This window comes from Anolis carolinensis, unplaced genomic scaffold (genome assembly GCF_035594765.1).
Source record: "Anolis carolinensis isolate JA03-04 unplaced genomic scaffold, rAnoCar3.1.pri scaffold_7, whole genome shotgun sequence".
NCBI lineage: Eukaryota > Metazoa > Chordata > Lepidosauria > Squamata > Dactyloidae > Anolis > Anolis carolinensis.
Window position 1 is genome coordinate 6,767,788 of NW_026943818.1, and position 23,324 is coordinate 6,791,111.

The following is a 23,324-nucleotide window of genomic DNA, read 5'->3' on the forward strand; positions in this document are numbered from 1 at the left end:
AGTCATCCCACATGACCTTGGAGGAGTCTACGGACAACGCCGGCTCTTCGGCTTAGAAATGGAGATGAGCACTAACCTCCAGAGTCAGACACGACTGGACTTAATGTCAGGGGAAAACCTTTACCCTTGACCTTAACTACCACCAATTCCTCAATATTTTATTTCCCATAACACCAGACTTCGCCACAGCAACGCGTGGCCGGGCACAGCTAGTATATATATATATATATATATATATATATATATATATATATATATCAAAATCAGAACCATTTGGGGCAGAGAAAGTGAGAGACATTGCATTGCAATTAAAATCTAAAAAATACTAAATAAACAAATTAATATATGTATATGAATATAAATATATATATACAGTAGAGTCTCTCTTATCCAACACTCACTTATCCAATGTTCTGGATTATCCAACGCATTTTTGTAGTCAATGATTTCAATACATCATGATATTTTGGTGCTAAATTCATAAATACATTAATTACTACATAGCATTACTGCGTATTGAACTACGTTTTCTGTCAAATGTGTTGTATAACATGATGTTTTGGTGCTTAATTTGTAAAATCATAACCTAATTTGATGTTTAATAGGCTTTTCCTTAATGCCTCCTTATTATCCAACATATTCGCTTATCCAACATTCTACCGGCCCGTTTATGTTGGATAAGTGAGACTCTACTGTATATCAAAATGAGAAGCATTAGGGGGCAGATAAAGTTAGAAGCATTGCATTGCATTGCAATTAAAATCTAAACAATACTAAATAAATTAATTAATATACTTATATGAATATAAATATAAATATATTAAAACCAAAAGGATATATATATATATATGAATAAATCAAAATCAGAAGCATTTGGGGGGCAGAGAAAGCAAGAGGCATTGCATTGCATTGTAATTGCATTGCATTGCATTTCAATTGTATTGCATTTCATTTGCATTGCATTGCATTTCAATTGTATTTCATTGCATTGCACCCAGGCAGCTTCCACCGTTGGACTCCCAAAAATCTCCACTGCAGACTACAAGTCCCAGGATGCCTTGCGAGGCCTGGATCACATGACCTCTTGCAAAAAAAAAAAACAAAAAAAAAGGAAGGGAGTTTTTAAAGCAAAGGCAGATGAGAGGCGTTTCCTGCTGATTGGAGAAAGAAGCAGGCTTTGCAAGAGAGCTCAGCTTTGCTTTTGAAAACAAGGAGGAGAAGAAGAAAAAAAGCCAAGATGATGCCAGTAAGTCGACTAGTCGTATAGTACTTGATATAAATATTGTAATTTACATTCGAAAGGGTGTATCTACACTGTGGAGTTAACCCAGTTTGGTCCCTTTCCCTTCCACTTTAACTGACTTGGGAGTTAGGGTTTGGGGAGTCTCCTTTTTTTGCAGAGGAGGCTTTGCAAAAATACAACTCCCAGAACCCCAAAAGTTTAAGCCCATGGTGGTTTAATGTGGTGCTAAACCGCATTTATTGTACAGTGTAGATGCCTAGGTTGGGGAAGATTCTTAGCAATTGCTTTGGAAACTAAAAGGGGATTTGTTTTGAACCATGTTATCAGTTCCTTTGTAGCAGAATAATAGGGTTTGAACCACCTGCAACTCAATGAGACCTGGATTACTATATATACTCGAGTATAAGCCTAGTTTTTCAGCCCTTTTTTAAGACTGAAAAAGCTCCCCTTGGCTGATACTCGGGTGAGGGTCCTGGTTGGCTTATATTTGGGTCAGCTTATACTCGAGAATATATGGTACATTTATTATTTTTCTCTATTATTATTGGTATTATTACATTTATTATATTTCTCACTATTATTGTTGCTACTATTACATTTATTTTACTCTTTTTATTATTATTAGTAATACAATAATAATTTATTTGTTTGACCAGTCATATGACCATTTCAAAGTGCAACATAAATGAAAACAAGGCAAAAAGGATGGGAGGACAGGCAACTGACCATCTGTTTGCCGACAGAATCTTATTTTCCTGATTCTTCTTTCAGGAAATGTGCTCTTTTCTTGATAGCTTTCAGAATAAAAAGGCTTACTCTAATTATGGTGGATCTTTGTTGTCCTTGCAAGAGGACTCCCAGAAGATCATTTCTGTTGGGAGACCTAAAATTAGATAGTAATGGATGTAAGTAACTGTGTCTAAGATCGTCATATGCTGGGCAATCAATCAAAAAATGTTCGATATCTTCCACTATTTGATCTCCCCAGACACAGAATCTCTCATTTCTTGGGATGTTACAGTAGTGACCAGTTTGCATCATAATACCGAGTTGTTCAAACCTGGCCCTGGTATATATTCTTCTTAAGGGCAACGGAACTGGAATAGTCAGATAGTGTTCTAAATGAGTATTCATTTTGTGGGAGGCTAAAAACTTTGTGGCAGAAGACCTACCTATACTTGCTAGGTCCAATTGAGCATAGATATTATGAGTGCGTTGCATGAGCACTTGTTTTGCCCTAGGTCCTAGATCAGGGGTATCCAAACTTTTAAAGCAGAGGGCCGGTCCACAATCTTTCAGACTGTGGAGGGGCCGAATTATCATTTGGAAAAAAACCCGAACAAATTCCTATGCACACTGCACATGTCTTATTTGTAGTGCAAAACAACAACAATGAAAGAACAATACAATATTTAAAAATGAAAACAACTGTAACCAACATAAATCTATCAGGACTTCAATGGGAAGTGTGGGCCTGCTTCTGGCCAATGAGATAGTCAAGTTAATTAGGGTTGTTGTTGTTGTTGTTGTTGTTGTTGTTGTTGTTGTGTGCCTTCAAGTCATTTCAGACTTTGGGCGAGCCTAAGTCTAAAATTATTTATTTATTCATCTACTACATTTATTTATTATATTTATATCCCACCCTTCTCACCCCGAAGGGGACTCAGAGCAGCTGTATGTACATAGAATATATTATATTATTAGCATTGCACAATATTAGCATTATATATTACTATATTGAACTATACTACTATACTGTAATATTATATGTAATATATAACATACAATTAATACTATTATATGGTATTATTATTTGTATTATATTGTATAACATTATAATATTATCAGTATTATATGTAAATACAATATATTATATTATTAAAAATGATATAAAAATATTATATTATAAAACTGAGGGCGGGGGCCAGGTAAATGACCTTGGAGGGCCGCATCCGGCCCCCGGGCCTTAGTTTGGGGACCCCTGTCCTAGATCATTCAAAAATTGTAAAAGAAGGCCAATTTTAGCCATCTCATTTTTTAAGGCCACCGCCCATGATGACTTGTGGGCACGCTGGTCTTGATCCTCTAAACATAGGTGGGGAAGTCTACTGGAATTCATCTGATTTACTTTTGACTAGTAATTGAATTGTCTCATTAAAATTTGAGCTTTTACTGGGAGCATTCCTAGCTTTGCCCTTACAGCAGCCATCAGTGTTGTTCTGGAAAGTCCCAGAAGAGTGCAAAGCTGCTTAACTTGGAAGGCTTCAATCTTGGCCAAATTGGTGTGCCCCAAATATGAGTGTTGGCATTATTTTTTTCTTAAAAACTTCCAGGGCAAGCGTGATTGTGCCTGGGTATCTATGATGGTACAGCTTGTAAATGGAACCTGCTGCTTTTGTTGCTCTTTGTATACTATGAGTAATATGATTAGACCAAGCACCAGATGATGAAAATGTAATACCTAGATATTTGTAGCTATTAGTTTGTTCCAAATGTACACCATTTAGGGTCCAAGTGTACCGCTTCCTGTTTTTTCCAATTACCATAATTTTGGATTTATCCTTGTTCAAAATGAGGGAATTTAGCTCACAGTACAAATTGAATTTTGCCAGAGATCTTCTCAGTCCCACTGGAGACATTGCCATGATCACCATGTCATCAGCATAAAGTAAGATGTTGATAGTTCTGGTCAGAACTTTAGGGCCATGTAGATTGTCAGAGGACAGTGTTTTCACGATATCATTAATATAGAAATTAAAGAGAAAGGGGGTTATTAGTAATACATTTATTATTTCACTCTGATCTTATTATTATTATTGCATTTATTATTTTACTCTATTTATTATTAAATGTATTATTTTACTGTAGAGTAGAGTCTCACTTATCCAACACTCGCTTATCCAACATTCTGGATTATCCAACACATTTTTGTAGTCAATGTTTTCAATATATCGTGATACTTTGATGCTAAATGTATAAATACAGTAATTACTACATAGCATTACTGCGTATTGAACTACTTTTTCTGCCAAATTTGTTGTCTAACATGATGTTTTGATGCTTCATTTGTAAAATCATAACCTAATTTATGTTTAATAAGCTTTTCCTTAATGCCTCCTTATTATCCAACATATTTGCTTATCCAACATTCTGCCGGCCCATTTATGTTGGATAAGTGAGACTCTGCTGTATTTATTATTATAATTATTACATGTATTATTTTACTCTATTTATTACAGTATTACATGTATTATTTTCCTGTATTTATTATTGTTATTATTATTAGTATTATTACATGTATTATTTTACCCTATTAATGTTAAAAGGATACATAAGCACATTTACATTGAAAAAGATGAGAATAATGATTTAATCAGAGTTGGACAGTCTTATCTTAAATTTGAGCATAAGTAAATATTCAAAAACATTTAACCTAATGATGGCTCAATTAATGTAATTTTATTGGCATCTATTTTTATTTCTGAAATTTACCACTCTCGGCTTATACTGAAGTCAATGTTTTCCCAGTTTTTTTGTGGTAAAATTAGGTGTCTCGGCTTATATTTGGGTCGGCTTATACTCGAGTATATACGGTAATTGACCATATTGAAGATAACAATATTGCTCTCTGGCTGTAGGGTGAACTACAACTCCCACTATGGTGAGCCAGTCCCCTCAAATCCCTCCAGTAGGTTGAGTTAGTCATGATGATTCTGAATGCCAAGTTTGGTCCAGATCCATCATTGGTGGAGGTCACAATTTCCCTGATTGTGGGTGAACTACAACTCCCAGAGAGGAAGGTCAGTTATCTAACTCTAACCCAAACCCCTCCAGTAATCCAATTTCAGCATATAATAATAATAATAATAATAATAATAATAATAATAATAATAATAATAACTTTATTTTTATACCCCGCCTCTATCTCCCCGGAGGGGACTCAGAGCGGCTTACATGGGGCCAAACCCGAATAAAAACAGTAGCAGTATAAAACACAGCAATAAACAACAACTTGCACAATAAAAAAAAATTAAACATTAGCCAATAAAAAACAAGAACTAATAAAAACATGGATTATCAGGTATGTGTGCCAAGTTGGGTTCAGATCCATCGGTGTTTGGGTTCACAGTGCTCTCTGGATGTAGGTGAACTACAACTTTCTGGATGTAGGTATACTACAACTCCCCTAAATCGAGGTGAATTTCCCGCAAAGACCTCCAGTATTTTTTACTGGTCATGGGGCCTCTGTGTGCCAAGTTTGGTCCAGTTCCAGATTTGGTGGAGTTCAGAGTGTTCATTGATTGTACGTGAACTAGACATCCCAGGACCTACTACTCCAAAATGTCCAGGCCAATTCCCCTCAAAACAGACCAGTATTCAAATTTGGGAATATCGGGTATGCATGCCAAGTTTGGTCCAGATCATCATTGTTTGGGTTCACAATGCGCTCTGGATGTAGGTGAACTACAACTCCCTAAAATCAAGGTGAATTTTCCCCAAAGACCTCTACTATTTTTTGTTGGTCATGCATTTTCTGGGCTGTATGGCCATATCCCAGAAGCATTCTCTCCTGACGTTTCGCCCACATCTATGGCAGGCATCCCATCGGCACAATTTTTGGTGGCGCTCAGAGTGCTCAATGGTTAAACTATACATCCCATTACCTACAACTCCCAAAATGTCTGGGCCAATTCCACTCAAACCCCAACAGTATTCCTATTTGAGCATATCGAGTATGTGTGCCAAGTTTGGTGCAATTCCATCTTTGGTGGAGTTCAGAGTGCTCATTGATGGCAGGTGAACTATACATCCCAGTACCTATGACTCCAAAATGTCCAGGCCAATTCCCCTCAAAACAGACCAGTATTCAAATTTGGGAATATCGGGTATGTGTGCCAAGTTTGGTCCAGATCCATCATAGTAGTAGTAGTAATAATAATAATAATAATAATAATAAATAGATGAATAATAGATGACTGGTGGTCAAATCTGAGCATAGATAATGAAATTATTATTATTATTGTTTGGGTTCATAGTGCGCTCTGGATGTAGGTGAACTACAACTCCCTAAAACCAAGGTGAATTTTCCCCAAAGACCTCTACTATTTTTTTCTTGGTCATGGGGGCTCTATGTGCCAAGTTTGTTCCAGGTCCATCATTGGTGGAGTTTAGATTGCAGGTGGACTATACATCCCAGTACCTACAACTCCCATAAATCATGGTAAATTCTCCCCAAACCTCTCTCTCTAGTATGTTCAGTTGCTGATCAATTCCTCTGTTTGCTGTGTGGCATAGAAAAGAATAAGGGTTATGAACGTGGGTGGGATTATGCAAATTCCACACCAATGGAGAGAGTCAGAAACACTGGGATGTCTGTGGTGGAGGAAAAACGGAAAATCTAGGATGAAATTGTCCCCGTATGGATGTTGGGCAGGATGATGTTTGTGGAGGATATTGGCAATGCTCTTGGACATGTTTGCATCACTCGCCATAACCTGTAATGTTATTGGAGGTAGAGCCATTGGTGTCTCCAACCTCGGACTTTGCCAGATCTGTTTTGTTGCCGCAATGGCCCCATTGCCATTCAAGGTTGTTGTGAAGACAACAGGGTTGTTGTTGTGAGGAGGAGGAGGAGAGTCAAAGGAAGGGTGTGAACTATAATTGGCAATTTGGGGTTACTCCCCAATCAGTGAGTGGTGGTTCGTGGTTGCGTGCCTTCAAGACATTTCCAGTTGAATTGAGATCCTCAATTGAACAGATAACCACACTAATAGAGACACTACGAAACACAATTTTTGTTCCTAGTGTAGAAATGTTATTTCTTAATGGGGAAAGTCTATGAAATGGGTCGTTGTGCATTTTCTGGGCTGTTCCAGAAGCATTCTCTCCTGACGTTTCGCCCACATCTATGGCAGGTATCCTCAGAGGTTGTGAGGTCTGTTGGAAACTAGTGGGGCGTTTATATAGCTAACACCTCCCAACAAAGGATTCCCCCCAGGCAGGGAAGCAGCCAGGCTTGGAAGCTGCAAGGCTATTCAGTGCCAATCAAGGTGGCCAATGGTACCTTGATTTATAAATATATAAATATATTGTATATACATATAATATTGATTATAATATTATAATGGAATACAATATTATACTACTATTAATACGATATAATAATATTAATTATATATTATATATTATATGTAATATTACTAATAATATTACCATATAATGATATAGTACAATATAGTCATTTAATGCTTATATTGTGCTATGCTAATACAGTAGAGTCTCACTTATCCAACACTCGCTTATCCAACGTTCTGGATTATCCAGTGCATTTTTGTAGTCAATGTTTTCAATACATCGTGATATTTTGGTGCTAAATTCATAAATACAGTAATTACTACATAGCATTACTGCGTATTGAACTACTTTTTCTGTCAAATTTGTTGTATAACATGATGTTTTGGTGCTTAATTTGTAAAATCATAACCTAATTTGATGTTTAATGGGCTTTTCTTTTAACCCTCCTTATTATCCAACATATTCGCTTATCCAACATTCTGCCGGCCCGTTTATGTTGGATAAGTGAGACTCTACTATACTATACTTATATAGTATATATAATATTATAATGGAATACAATATTATACTACTATTAATATGATATAATAATATTAATTATGTATTATATATTAAATGTAATATTACCAATAATATTACCATATAATGATATAGTACAATATAGTAATTTAAGGCTTATATCATGCTATGCTAATAATATATTGTATGTACATTTGATTTGTAAGCCGCTCTGAGTCCCCTTTGGGGTGAGAAGAGTGGGATATAAACGTAGTAAATAAATAAATAAATAAATTCTCTCCTGACGTTTCGCCCACATCTATGGCAGGTGTCCTCAGAGGTTGTGAGGTCTGTTGGAAACTAGGCAAGTGGGGTTTATATAGCTAACACCTCCCAACAAAGATTTCCCCCCAGGCAGGAAGCAGCCAGGCTTTGAAGCTGCAAGCCCATTCAATGCCAATCAAGGTGGCCAATGGCAACATTCACACTTGCCTCCAACAGACAAGAGTTTATATATTACTAGCTTTGCCCGGCCACGCATTGCTGTGGCTTATGGGAATCCTTTGTTGACCAGGTGGAATAGCAGTGAATAGCCTTGCAGTCTCAAAGGCTGGCCGTTTTCTGGAGTAGCTGGAGCTTTTTGTTGTATGAACGTAGAGGCATGGATGAGGGGTTGTGCTGCCAAGTTTAGTGTTTCTGGGATGTGTAGTTTTGTTGTTTTGTCCTAGCCCGAAATTTCATTACCCTTTTATATATAGAGATTCCACAGATATATAAACCCCACTTGCCTAAGTTCTAACAGACCTCACAACCTCTGAGGATGCCTGGCATAGATGTGGGCGAAGTGTCAGGAGAGAATGCTTCTGGAACATGGCATTCTGGAACATGGCACATTAGGCCATTCTCTCCTGACGTTTTGCCCATATCTATGGCAGGCATCCTCAAAGGCTGTGACTCCACAACCTCTGAGGATGCCTGCCATAGATGTGGGCGAAATGTCAGGAGAGAATGCTTCTGGAACATGGCATTCTGGAACATGGCACATTAGGCCATTCTCTCCTGACGTTTTGCCCATATCTATGGCAGGCATCCTCAAAGGCTGTGACTCCACAACCTCTGAGGATGCCTGCCATAGATGTGGGCGAAATGTCAGGAGAGAATGCTTCTGGAACATGGCATTCTGGAACATGGCACATTAGGCCATTCTCTCCTGACGTTTTGCCCATATCTATGGCAGGCATCCTCAAAGGCTGTGACTCCACAACCTCTGAGGATGCCTGCCATAGATGTGGGCGAAATGTCAGGAGAGAATGCTTCTTGGACATGGCCAGACAGCCCGGAAAATGCACAACGCCCCAGTGATTCCAGCCATGGAAGCCTTCGACAACTACTATCAATTTTATATGTTTATTGAAACTTTGCTGGAGGGACATCCTGCTATAGCACACATTGTTATAGCTTTTCAATGAATATATCTCATCATTGAGTCTGAACCAATTCAACCTAGTTTGTGGCAGCCACAAAAAAATGAAGTTTCTGGAGCAGAACAGCTCCTTTCAAAGGACCGTGCAGGGAAATGGGAAATAACACTTTCAAACCAGGAACAGAAAACAAAATGTTACATAGCGAGATGAATCAAGGCACGTATTGGGTTTTCAGCCAGGCTTGAACTTCGCATGTAGAATATCATTGATTTGAAACAGAACGCTTTGTAAGTATAGACATAATATCTTTTCATTATTTTATTTTTATCCATTCTGTGTTTAATGTATCAAGAGATCAACTTGTAAGCCACTGTATGTTCCCAATAGTTATATAAAAATATATATAAACATGTAATGTGCGTTTTTCCCATGGAGTAAACAATAAAACCACTGAACCAAATCACACCAAATTTGGCTACAAAAGACATAATCATTCAAGCTATGTCTTTCAATTAAAAAACCTAGAAAAATAAAGTTCAAATAACAGAAAACCCCCAATTGCTTAGCAACATGAATACCATTGAACAGCCTTGCAGCTTCAAAGTCAGGCTGCTTCCTAACCAGAGGTATCATAATCACCAGACTACACCACAGCAACACGTGGCCGTGCACAGCTAGTTTATTGTATATAATACAATGTTTAATCATATTTAATACATTGTTATTATTCCATTAGTGGACACTTGTTAGTTCATGCCCAAACTGGTATCATACTTTGCATGGTGTGTTTTACGTGGGAGTGAGATCTGCAAAAACTCAAAAGCAGGTCTCGCTTCCCTTTCGGATGCAAAGCAAACCACTGTCATTGGTTTTGCTGGAAAGGAAAGTCCCATGTCAGATGTGAGTCAGTGGATCGTGACACTGACAATCAGCAGATACACCAGTGGTTCCCAAACTTATTTGGCCTACCACCTCTTTTCCAGAAAAAGTATGACTCAGTGCCCCCTGGAAAAGGGGGCGTGGCTTAGAGGGGTGGGCGTGGCTCCTGCTCAAGAGGGCGGGGCTGAGCCTCTCCCCTAATCCAAGATGCAGGGCTGGGAGGGAGACTGAGAGGTGGGCGGGGCCACAAATGGGCGGCCAGTACTGGGATGGGCGGAGTTACGAGCTCTGAGGCAGGGCTGAGCTTCTACCCCTGTCCTGGATGCAGGGGGCGGGGCTAGAGTAGGGGGCGGGGCCTCTTCCCAAGTGCCTGACGGGGCTGAACCTCTCTACCCCGCCCCCCGTGTTCTAACAAGCGCCTCAGGGGAGGTATACAGAGGCTCTTGGGAAGAGGCCCCGCCCCTGCCCCTTAGTCCTAAAAGGCCTCTCAGGAGAAATATACAGGCTCAGCCGTGTCTCGCGCTCTTGGAAGGAGGCCCCACCCCCTTCCCTAGCTCCGCCCTCTGTGTCCCAACAAGCGCCTCAGGAGAGGTATAGATTCTCAGCCCTGTCTCAGGCTCTTGGGAAGAAGCCACGCCTACTCCTCTAGCTCCGCCTCCTGTGTGTCCTAACAGGTGCCTCAGGTGCTCAGCCCTGTCTCCAGCACTTGGCAAGAGGCCCCGCCCCTCCCCTGGCCCCGCCCCGTGTCCTAATAGGTGCCATCACCGCCCCCCTGGATCGCTGCAGCGCCCACCAGGGGGCGGTAGCACCCACTTCGGGAATCACTGGTATAGAGGCTCAGCCCTATCTCAGGCTCTTGGAAGGAGGCCCCGCCCCCTTCCCTAGCTCCGCCTTCTGTGTCCCAACAAGCGCCTCAGGAGAGGAATAGATTCTCAGCCCTGTCTTGGGCTCTTGGGAAGAGGCCCCGCCCTTCCCCTGGCCCCGCCCTTCCCCTGGCCCCGCCCCGTGTCCTAATAGGTGCCATCACTGCCCCCCTGGATCGCTGCAGCGCCCACCAGGGGCGGTAGCGCCCCCTTTGGGTATCACTGAGATAGACATATGCCATTGCATTTGGCAACGGCCTCATTGGAAAACTGCAGTGTTTAGTGGCACCACTTCAGACCCACAACCCACTTATGCAGGGAGACAGCATGACTCAGTGCTCTCCACTGGACTCAACTTGGAAGTCGCGTAAACAGCAACATTGAATTGAGACCATTGTGTCCAGTGGAGTTTGTTCTGTATTAAATCAATGGCATTTTGTTGAGAAAACCTCATAAGAGTTATTACTGTATATGCATGTATGTGACTAAGTTTCTGTGGGATCACTACTTGTGTAAGTGTGTGTTAAGAGAAAAACACCTGGTTAATTACAACTCATGGTTGAGTAATTGGAACAATCAGGGCTAACAGGCTTGAGCCACTCCCTGAATGGGGTATATCTGGGAAATGTTTGTAATGTCTTTTGGGGACTTACTGGGGGACTTACTGAATGCTTGCTGAGAGCCTACTATGAAGATGCATGAATTTAATGCCAGAGACTTTATGTGAGTTTTGTTGCTGGAAGTTTTATTATGATTTTTGACTCTGCTACTTAAGAGTAAATTTTGATTTTCTCTTCCATTTTCGTGGCTTCTTTTTCTTTTGCTCATTGTGGATACAACAAAGGACTGGATAAGTCTGGATAGGACTGCACGCAGTTTGTTTTTCTACAAACCCGTAACAAGAGTTGCAAGACACACAATAATCAAAGTTTCCTGCATTTTGGATTCTGACTCCCTTGCCTGGGGCTGATGGGAATGGCAGTCCAACAACACTGAGACCAAGGGTGGGAAGATCGGTTCGCCAAACAATGCTGAAAACTCAACTTCTGTCATTTCTTGCTGTTGCTGAGATAGGCTAGTGGTGACAGGTGTTGCAGCCCTCATCACGCCGGCTGGGGATGTTGGGAGTTGTAGTCCAAAGCTTGGTGAGAGTTGTGTTGTCGAAGGCTTTCATGGCTGGATTCACTGGGTTGCGGTGAGTTTTCCAGGCTGTATGGCCATGTTCCAGAAGCATTGTGTTGACTGTTTATTGCCTATGCTTTGTTTTGCGCTTGTTGTATTTTGTGTCACACCTTGAGTGTTTTGTGAGCCGCCCTGAGTCCCTCTGGGAGATGGTGGCAAGGTATAAATAAATTATTATTATTCTCTCCTGACATTTCGCCCACATCTACAACAAGCATCCCCAAAGGTTGTGAGGTCTGTTGAAAACTAGGCAAGTGGAGATTATATATCTGTGGAATAATAAGGATTCCCCCAGGCAGGAAGCAGCCAGGCTCAGTCTGTTTCCTTCTGGGAACTTTTGCCAATGAGAAGACTCCTGTTGCTTTCCCATTCCCGGCAAATCACTCATTGGGAACCACACCTCGGCAAGCCTAGACTTGCGTTAGCTGCACCTGCAAGTACTCCTCCAGGTATTCACTAGAGCTGGAGGATTGTTGTTATTATTATTATTTATTATGACACAGCAAACAAGATAGATATGCTGGATTTCGTTTCACAAAATCACAAGTCGAACACTTCCCAAGGGTCTAGGACTGTGTGATGTATTTTTGGATGTTGCACGCAGATCCCAGTCGGGTGGCCTTTTGCAGTTGGCAGATCGTGATTTTGTCTATGTCTATTGTTTCCAAATGCCGGCTGAGATCTTTTGGCACGGCACCCAGTGTGCCCATCACCACCGGGACCACCTGCACTGGTTTCTGCCAGAGTCTTTGAAGTTCAATCTTGAGATCCTGATAGCGGCTGAGTTTTTCCTGTTGTTTTTTGTCAATGCGACTGTCATCTGGGATGGCAACATCAATGATCCAAACCTTTTTCTTTTCCACAACTGTGATGTCTGGTGTGTTGTGTTCCAGAACTTTGTCAGTCTGGATTCGGAAGTCCCACAGTATCTTTGTGTCCTCATTTTCCAATACTTTTGCAGGTTTGTGATCCCACCAGTTCTTTGCTGCTGGGAGGTGGTACTTGAGGCATAAGTTCCAATGAATCATTTGGGCCACGTAGTTGTGCCTCTGTTTGTAGTCTGTCTGTGTGATTTTCTTACAGCAGCTGAGGATATGATCCATGGTTTCGTCAGTTTCCTTGCACAGTCTGCATTTTGGGTCATCAGCTGATTTTTCAATCTTGGCCTGAATTGCCTTTGTTCTGATGTCTTGCTCCTGGGCTGCAAGGATCAGGCCTTCTGTCTCCTTCTTCAGGGTCCCATTTGTGAGCCACAGCCAGGTCTTCTCCTTATAAGCTTTTCCTTCAATTTTGTCAAGGAACTTTCCATGCAATGTTTTGTTGTGCCAGCTGTGAGCTCTAGTTTGTAGTGCGGTTTTCTTGTACTGATTTTTTGTCTGCTGTGCTTTGAGGAGTTTCTGATTTTTTACTTCAATCAAAGCAGGTTCTTCACTTTGCTTTACATCTTATGCCAGGGCATGTTCTTCTTCTTTGACTGCTTGTTTTACTTGTAAGAATCCTCTGCCCCCTGATCTTCTAGGCAGATATAGCCGGTCAACATCACTGCGAGGGTGCAGTGAATGATGAATGGTCATGAGTTGTCTTGTTTTTCTGTCCAAATTGTCCAGTTCCACCTGTGTCCAATTTATGATGCCAGCAGTATATCTTATGACAGGTATGGCCCACGTATTTATGGCCTTGATGGTGTTGCCTCCATTGAGCTTGCTTTTGAGAATTTTTCTGACCCTTTGTGTGTATTCTTTGCTGACCACAATCTTCACATGTTCATGCTTGATGTTGTCCAGCTGTAATATGCCCAGATATTTATAGGCCTCTGGCTGGTGACACCTTATTGTTTGGCCATTAGGCATATTTATGTCCTCACTTTCAATGATTTTTCCCTTCTTCAATGCCACTGTCGAACATTTGTCCAAGCCAAACTCCATGCTGATATCAGTGCTAAAGATTCGGACAGTGTTAGTTAGAGACTGGATTTCAGTTTCCGTTTTCCCATACAGCTTCAGGTCATCCATGTACATCAGATGCGAAATTTTGTGAGATTTCTTAGATGTTTGATAGCCGAGATTTGTTTTTTGTAAGATTGTTGACAGAGGGATTATGGCGATAATAAAAAGCAGAGGGGACAATGAGTCTCCCTGGAAAATTCCTCTCCTGATGTTGACAAGTCCATAGCTTTCATTTCCAACAAACAGTTCAGTTTTCCAGTGCTCCATCATGTTTTCAATAAAGGTGCCAACGTTTTTACTAATCCTGATGGCGTCCAGGCACTTGATGATCCAGCTGTGTGGGAGTGAGTCAAAGGCCTTTTTGTAATATTATTATTATTATTATTATTATTATTATTATTATTATTATTATTTATACCCTGCTATTTCTCTCCACAAGGGGACCCAAACTGGCTGAATTTCACAATGCAGGACTAAATTGATATTAACATTGAAAATAATATCGGAATATAATACAATAATAATACATTATTATAATTGTATATTTATATTACATGTAATATTACATATATTTAGGTCAGCTTATGCTCGAGTATACACAGTATATATTACTTGTAAGCTGCTCTGAGTCCCCTTCGGGGTGAGAAAGGGCGGGATATAAATATTGCTAATAATAATAATAATAATAATAATAATAATAATAATAATAACACACTATTATAATTTTATATTTATATTACATGTAATATTGCTAATAATGCAATATAGTGGTACTAGCTGTGCCTGGCCACGCGTTGCTGTGGCGAAGTCTGGTGTTATGGGAAATAAAGTATTGAGGAATTGGTGGTAGTTAAGGTAAAGGGTAAAGGTTTTCCCCAGACATTAAGTCCAGTCGTGTCTGACTCTGGGGGTTGGTGCTCATCTCCATTTCTAAGCCGAAGAGCCGGCGTTGTCCATTGACTCCTCCAAGGTCATGTGGGATGACTGCATGGAGCGGCGTTACCTTCCCGCCAGAGCAGTACCTATTGATGCACTCACATTTGCATGTTTTCGAACTTCTGGCTTGGCAGAAGCTGGGGCTAACAGTGGGGGCTCTCTCCGCTCCCCCAATTCAAACTTGCAGCCTTTCGGTCCAGAAGTTCAGCAGCTCAGCGCTTTAACACGCTGCGCCATCAGAGGATATTATTTCCTAAAGGTTGTGAATATACAATATTTCTGATTGTTTTTTTTTTGTCTGTTGGAGGCAAGTATGAATGCTGCAATTAGGAAACATGATTAGGATGTAATGGCCTTGCAGCTTTAAAGCCTGGCTGTTTCCTCCCCAAGTAAATTTTTTGTTGGGAGGTGTTAGCTGGCCCTGATTGTTTCCTGTCTGGAATTCCCTTGTTTTCAGAGTGGTGTTGTTTGCGATATTTTATGTGCTTCTACTGTCTGTGGCCCTGAGAAAACAGAGAATTTGCCAGACTTTGATGATGGGAATATTTTGTTGGGAGGTGTTAGCTGGCCCTGATTGTTTCCTGTGTGGAATTCCCCTGTTTTCAGAGTGTTGTTCTTTATTTAGTGTTCTGATTTTAGAGATTGTATTGTTCTGTTTTATTATACCGCATTAATTTTTATATATTCTGATTTTAGTGTTTTTGAATACTTGGAACCAGATTGTATTCATTTTCATGGTTGACCGCAACACAACAACAATAATAATAATAATAATAATAATAGTAATGATAGTAATAATAATGACTTTGGTAATACATAGTGCTTCACTCCCTTCTCAGCTTCCTTTCTGGAAGAATCCTTTCTTGGGAGGTGTTAGCTGGCCCTGATTGTTTCCTTTGTGGAATTTCGAATTTTCCTGCTTTCAGACTGTTGGTCTTTATTTACTGTCCTGGTTTTAGAGATTATATTGTTCTGCATTATTCTATCCCAGTAATTATTTCATATTAAAGTAGAATGTTCTGGATTCTCCAACGCAGTCTGCCTTTTCATAAGCATTGTTTTTGTAGTCAGTGTTTTAAATTCATTGTGATATTTTAGTGGTAAATTTGTAAATACAGTACAGTAGAGTCTCACTTATCCAACATAAATGGGCCGGCAGAATGTTGGATAAGCGAATATGTTGGATAATAAGGAGGCATTAAGGAAAAGGCTATTAAACATCAAATTAGGTTATGATTTTACAAATGAAGCACCAAAATATCATCTTAGACAACAAATTTGGTAGAAAAAGTAGTTCAATACGCAGTAATGCTATGTAGTAATTACTGTATTTATGAATTTAGCACCAAAATATCATGATATATTGAAAACATTGACTACAAAAATGCGTTGGATAATCCAGAACATTGGATAAGCGAGTGTTGGATAAGTGAGACTCTACTGTAATTACAACATAGCATTACTGAGCATTGAACTACTTTTTCTGTCAAATTTGTTGTATAATTTGATGTTTTGATGCTAAATTTGTATAACGATTACCTAATTTGATGTTTAATCGGCTTTTCCTGAATCCCTTCTTATTATCCAACATATTCACTTATCCTGCCGGCCTGTTTATGTTGGATAAGTGAGACTCTACTGTATATTGATAATCTTATATTATCTGCTTAGAACTGGATTATATGAGGCCCCTTCTTCACAGCTGTATAAAATGCACACTGAAGTGGATTATATGGTAGTGTGAACTCAAGATAATCCAGTGCAAAGCAGATAATATAAGATTATAAATGGGTTATATAGCTGCGTGGAAGGGCCTTGAGTCTACACTGCCATATAATCCAGTGCAAATTAGATAATCTGTGGAAGAGACCTAAGTGAGGCCTAAATCTGCCTGTCCCCTAACTGAACCCTGGCAGTCCTTTGGCTGAGTAGGTTGCTAGAAGATGAAGTGGACAGAGATTAGCCCTCTAAACTGGCAGCAATTGGATAAAAAAATTATTGCTCTCCCTCTAATTAGGACTTTATTTTTCTTTTCTTTTTGTTGTATCAACCTTGAGGCGTGGATGATGGGTTGTGTTGTCAATTTTTGAGGTTGAGGGGCCTGTACTTTTGTTGTTTTGTGAATTGCCGTGATGCCATCACTCTTTTATATATATAGATAGGACAATATAGTAATATATAATGTTTATATTGTGCTATATGAATAATATAATATATTGTATGTATATATAACTTTTAAGCCGCCCTGAGTCCCCTTCAGGGTGAGAAGGGCGGGATATAAATGTCGCTAATAATAATAATAATAATAATAATAATAATAATAATAATACAATATAGTAATATATACTGTTTATATTGTGATAGGTAACCAAATTTGGAAAATGTTCTATTCCTAGTTTGAAAGTGTTATTTCCTGTTTGATTATGCGGTCCTTACTTTGAAAATAGTTGTTCTACTCCAGAAACTTTGTTTTTTTGGTCGAATTGATTGAGACATTAGGAGAGCCAACCCTTCCGATGCCATAAAGAAACAAGCACAATTGCATCTCGATCCCCATGAACCAAGGATTTGAAAGATGCCAATCCTTGTTTACAACCTTGTTTTGAAGTTCCGGCATTAAGCTGAACAGAAGGCATCAGTTAGAAGGATTAAGCCAGAGAATAATTAATTATAGGCTTTGTTGGGAAGGAAACGGCACGTGACGAGGTCCTTCTTCATGCCGGATCAGCCCCGTGTTGTGCAAGGCATGTCCTACCAAGAATGGGGAGAGGCTCAGGAATATTTTGGGGCAGGTATTTTTCCCAGAAGTGCCTGCAATCCCTATCTTCCTCAGCCAACTGTTTTGATTGGAATCTAGGCTTTAGAAGAACTATCCAAGGTGCTGAAGCGATATTAAGGTGGTCGCTCAGCACCTTGGACAGCTCCTTGTAAAATCTCCAAAGTCCAGAAAGGATTCACCAACTAACCTGGGCACACAAATATTTTTTATTTTTTTCTCTCTCTCTCAATCCAGATGCATTTTTATTTCTCGGACAAAGTGGTCCTTCTGTTCGACTTCTGGAACGTCCACAGTCCAGCAGGTAGGAGAGCAAAAAAATATTCTTATCGAAGTCAAATTATGGGCTGCGGAGCCAAACAAGAGAGAAGATAGAGGACTAAGGAGATTACAGGAAACTATAGCTGCGGAGAAGACCGAAGGTGGTTATGAAAGATGGCTCTGTTTACCTCTTTTGAGATAACAGCCTTCCTTAGACTGCTTTGCTCCATAATCTTGTCTGAGGCCAAACCGGGAAGGTTGGATACACAGGTTGTTAAGCCTCCCAAGCCAGTTTACACATAGTTTTTGACTATTTAAGCATTTAAATGGAGCCCTGGTGGCGCTGCGTGTTAAAGCGCTGAGCTGCTGAATTTGCAGACTGAAAGGTTGTAGGGTTGAATCTGGGGAGTGGAGTGAGCTCCCGCTGTTAGCCCCAGCTTCTGCCAACCTAGCAGTTCAAAAACATGCAAATGTGAGTAGATCAATAGCGGGAAGGTAACGGCGCTCCATGCAGTCATGCCGGCCACATGACCTTGGAGGTGTCTACGGACAACGCTGGCTCTTTGGCTTAGAAATTGAGATGAGCACCAACCCCCAGAGTCGGTCACCTTTGCGTAATTCTTGATTTATGTTTCTTGGCACTTTGTGCTAGGTGTCGGCTACCCCGAGTCCCTTCGGGGAGATGGCAGCAGGGATACAAGAATAAAATTATTATTATTATTATTATTATTATTATTATTATTATTATTATTATTATTATTTTATTGTATGACACAGCAAACAAGATAGACATGCTGGATTTCCTATCACAAAATCACAAGTCAAACACTTCCCAAGTGTCTAGGACTGTGTGATGTATTTTCGGATGATGCGTGCAGATCCCAGCAGGGTGACCTTTTGCAGTTGACAGATCGTAATTTTGTCAATTTCTATTGTTTCCAAATGCCGGCTGAGATCTTTTGGCACGGCACCCAGTGTGCCCATCACCACCGGGGCCACCTGCACTGGTTTCTGCCAGAGTCTTTGAAGTTCAATCTTGAGGTCCTGATAGCAGCTGAGTTTTTCCTGTTGTTTTTCGTCAATGCGACTGTCACCTGGGATGGCGACATCAATGATCCAAACCTTTTTCTTTTCCACAACTGTGATGTCTGGTGTGTTGTGTTCCAGAACTTTGTCAGTCTGGATTCAGAAGTCCCACAGTATCTTTGCATGTTCATTTTCCAATACTTTTGCAGGTTTGTGATCCCACCAGTTCTTTGCTGCTGGGAGGTGGTACTTGAGGCATAAGTTCCAATGGATCATTTGGGCCACATAGCTCTGCCTCTGTTTGTAGTCTGTCTGTGCGATTTTCTTACAGCAGCTGAGGATATGATCAATGGTTTCGTTGTTATTATTATTATTATTGTTATTATTATTATTATTTGAAACACAACAAGATGAGTCCACAGCAGACACTCTGCTGGCTGTTGTATTGGATCACACGTCAGACTTTATTATTATTATTATTATTATTATTATTATTATTATTATTATTATTATTATTTATTGTCAAAGTGGTGTGAGATGACTGCCTGATTCTGTCCCAATTAACTCTTCTTGTTGTTGTTCTATTGACAGGGATGGTGCTCACCGTGGTGGTCATCCTGCTGCTAGCGGTGCTATACGAAGCCATCAAAGCGGGCAAGTTGAAGCTGATTCAGTGTGCCATGCCGGTGGTTCCTCCCAGCATCAGCCAAGAGGCCTTAGGAGAACCAGAGATCACGTCTATTAACACGGGCACGGCTCAGCTATCGCGCACCTCAAAAATGTAAGAAAATGTTAGGGGGGGATAGGAAACGAGACCAAGTCAGTGTGGGCATCCCCGAGAAACGTGGTCGTTCTTTAGGCAGCACAATTCCTTCCCGAAGGAGCTACGGTTGGCTCCATACGTTTCTCCTTTGTAAAGAGATGGTCCATTTATTATTATTTATTATATTTACAGTATTTATATTCCCTACTTCTCACCCTGAAAGGGGCTCAGGGCGGATCACAACAACAACAACAACAACAACAACAACAACAACAACAATAATAATAATAATAATAATAATAATAATAATAATAATAATTACAGTATATATATTCCATACTTCTCACCCTGAAGGGGACTCGGGGCAGATCACAATAATAACAACAACAACAACAACAACAACAATAATAATAATTACAGTATATATATTCCATACTTATCACCCTGAAGGGGACTCAGGGCAGATCACAACAACAACAACAACAACAACAATAATAATAATAATAATTACAGTATATATATTCCATACTTCTCACCCTGAAGGGGACTCAAGGCAGATCACAATAATAATAATAATAACAATAATAATAATAATAATAATAATAATAATAATAATAATAATAATAATAATTACAGTATATATATTCCATACTTCTCAACCTGAAGGGGACTCAGGGCAGATCACAATAATAATAATAGTAATAGTAATAATAATAATAATAATAATAATAATAATAATAATAATAATAACATATTATATTCCATACTTCTCAACCTGAAGGGGACTCAGGGCAGATCACAATAATAATAATAGTAACAACAACAACAGTGTTTATATTCCATACTTCTCACCCTGAAGGGGACTCAGGGCAGATCACAATAATAATAATAGTAACAACAACAACAGTGTTTATATTCCATACTTCTCACCCTGAAGGGGACTCAGGGCAGATCACAATAATAATAATAATAACAACAACAACAACAATAATAATAATAATAATAATAATAATAATAATTACAGTATATATATTCCATACTTCTCAACCTGAAGGGGACTCAGGGCAGATCACAATAATAATAATAGTAGTAATAATAATAATAATAATAATAATAATAACATATTATATTCCATACTTCTCAACCTGAAGGGGACTCAGGGCAGATCACAATAATAATAATAGTAATAATAATAATAACAACAACAACAACAGTATTTATATTCCATACTTCTCAACCTGAAGGGGACTCAGGGCAGATCACAATAATAATAATAATAATAATAATAAGAAACTACTATTACTACTACTTTATTTTTATATCCTAACTCTATCTCCCCGAAGGGACTCGAGGTGGCTCACATGGGGACAAGCCCGATCCAACACTGATTAAAATAACTATGTACATATACATGGCAAACATTCAATGCCATTAGACATACAACATGCAGACAGAGACAGACACAGAAGTAATTTAACATTTTCCAGCTTCATGAGGGTATGCTGGATTCCGGCCACAGGGGGAGCTGCTGCTTCATTATCCACTTGTGACACCCGAGTCCTTGATGGGAGTACTTCCTCATTCTTCCGCACGCTGCTGGACGTTTTTATGGTGTCCTAAATTGGTTAAATTAGCCTCCCCGCATAAAGCGGTACCTAAATTTCCTACTTCTTTTAAAAAGCGATTGAAAACTTGGTTCTTTCATTGCGCTTTTGAGTAATTACTCCCCATGACCAAAATTAACTTACATATTCTTTTGCATCGATCTCGGTTCTTATAATAAATTGGACGTCTATCTCCACCCAACGGTCAAGAAATAGTTGCACTTTGTCCTCTGCCCCGAAGCACTTTATAACTTTACTATGGCACTTTAGTTCAATTCGGCCACTCCATACTATCCCATTCCACTAACCTGGTGGTTCATTTTATTTTATTTTACCTATTTTATGTTTCAATGGGCTTTTATGCTTAATGTAATGTATTGTTTGCATAATGTGATTTTACTGTGTTTTATTCATTGTAATATGTTTTAATTGTTGTACTTGTTAACTAGCCAATGCTCAACTGCCGATCTGACTCATTCTTTGCTCCGCTTTCTTTGGCCAAAAGCCCTTTCCCTTGGCACGTGGTCCAGACCTTGATCCACGTGGTCCAGGTAGTCCTCGGATACATGGTGATGCTGGCGGTGATGTCGTACAACTCGTGGGTCTTCATCGGCGTCATCGTGGGCTCGGCCATTGGCTACTACGTGACATATCCTTTGATCAGTGTCCGATAGCAGCAACGTGGTCTACTTTGACCGAGAACCATAAGAACCAGACGTTGGTAGATGAAGGCCAGCTCAATGGCGATTCCAAGACAGTCCTTTGTTCCGTCTGATTCGATATCTGCATCAAGAAAGATGACTTCCTATTGCTTTTATCTTTGGGAATTATATTTTTATTTCTAGTTTTTGCAATCCTGAAGTGCCTTTGAACATATTGTTGAAGACCGTCAACTGCATCATTGCCATTGGTGTTCACACTGAGACCATGTCTCCAAGGTCTCACACAACGTATGTCTCTGTGAAGCTGCTGGTGTGTGTTTTTAACCATAGCTAGCTGAGATCCTGAAAAAAAAAACCTTATTAAGGTTGACTTGTTAAAGTAGAAGCTGGATGGCCATCTGTCGGGAGGGCTTTGATGGTGTGTTCCTACAAGGCAGAAGGTTTGTCCTTGTGGTCTCCAACTCTAGGACTCTTTGGAGGCTTCTTTGGAGGCTTTTAAGCAGAGGCTGGATGGCCATCTGTCGGGGGTGCTTTGAATGAGATTTCCTGCTTCTTAGCGGGGCGGGGGGGGGGGGGGTGGACTGGATGGCCCATGAGGTCTCTTCCAACTCTACTATTCTATGATTCTATGACTCTATGGGCCCTTCTACTCTGCCATATAATCCAGATTATCATAGTAGATAATCCACATTATATGAGTCTACACTGCCATATAATCCAGATTATCATAGTAGATAATCCACATTATGTGAGTCTACACTGCTCAAAGCAGATAATCCAGATTTTATATGTGGCCCATGACTCTAAAAGACAGCTATGAATTTTCGTGCCTTAAACATACAGTAGAGTCTCACTGATCCAACATAAACGGGCCGGCAGAATGTTGGATAAGCGAATATGTTGGATAATAAGGAGGGATTAAGGAAAAGCCTATTAAACATCAAATTAGGTTATGATTTTACAAATTAAGCACCAAAACAACAAATTTGACAGAAAAAGTAGTTCAATAAGCAGGAATGTTATGCTGTGATTACAGTATTTACGAATTTAGCACCAAAATATCACGATGTATTGAAAACATTGACTACAAAAATGCATTGGATAATCCAGAACGTTGGATAAGTGAGACTACTGTATTTGAAAGCATTTGATCACTATGTAAATTATTAAAATGATTCAATATGAA

At 39.7% G+C, this 23,324-nt stretch overlaps 1 protein-coding gene across 2 annotated transcripts; it reads left to right on the forward strand.

The window, feature by feature from the left end:
* Positions 1 to 1,014: 1,014 nt before the first annotated feature.
* On the forward strand, positions 1,015 to 23,324 carry slc31a2 (solute carrier family 31 member 2). 2 transcript variants are annotated; one of them, XM_062958895.1, is made up of 4 exons: positions 1,016 to 1,246; positions 18,060 to 18,126; positions 19,701 to 19,890; positions 21,982 to 23,324. In XM_062958895.1, the coding sequence occupies exons 1-4, from the start codon at positions 1,238 to 1,240 to the stop codon at positions 22,148 to 22,150; spliced, it is 435 nt and encodes a 144-aa protein (XP_062814965.1). In that variant the 5' UTR covers positions 1,016 to 1,237; the 3' UTR covers positions 22,151 to 23,324. The 2 variants fall into 2 exon arrangements, with proteins under 2 accessions (XP_062814966.1, XP_062814965.1); XM_062958896.1 differs by lacking the exon at positions 18,060 to 18,126 and having other exon boundaries at positions 1,015 to 1,246.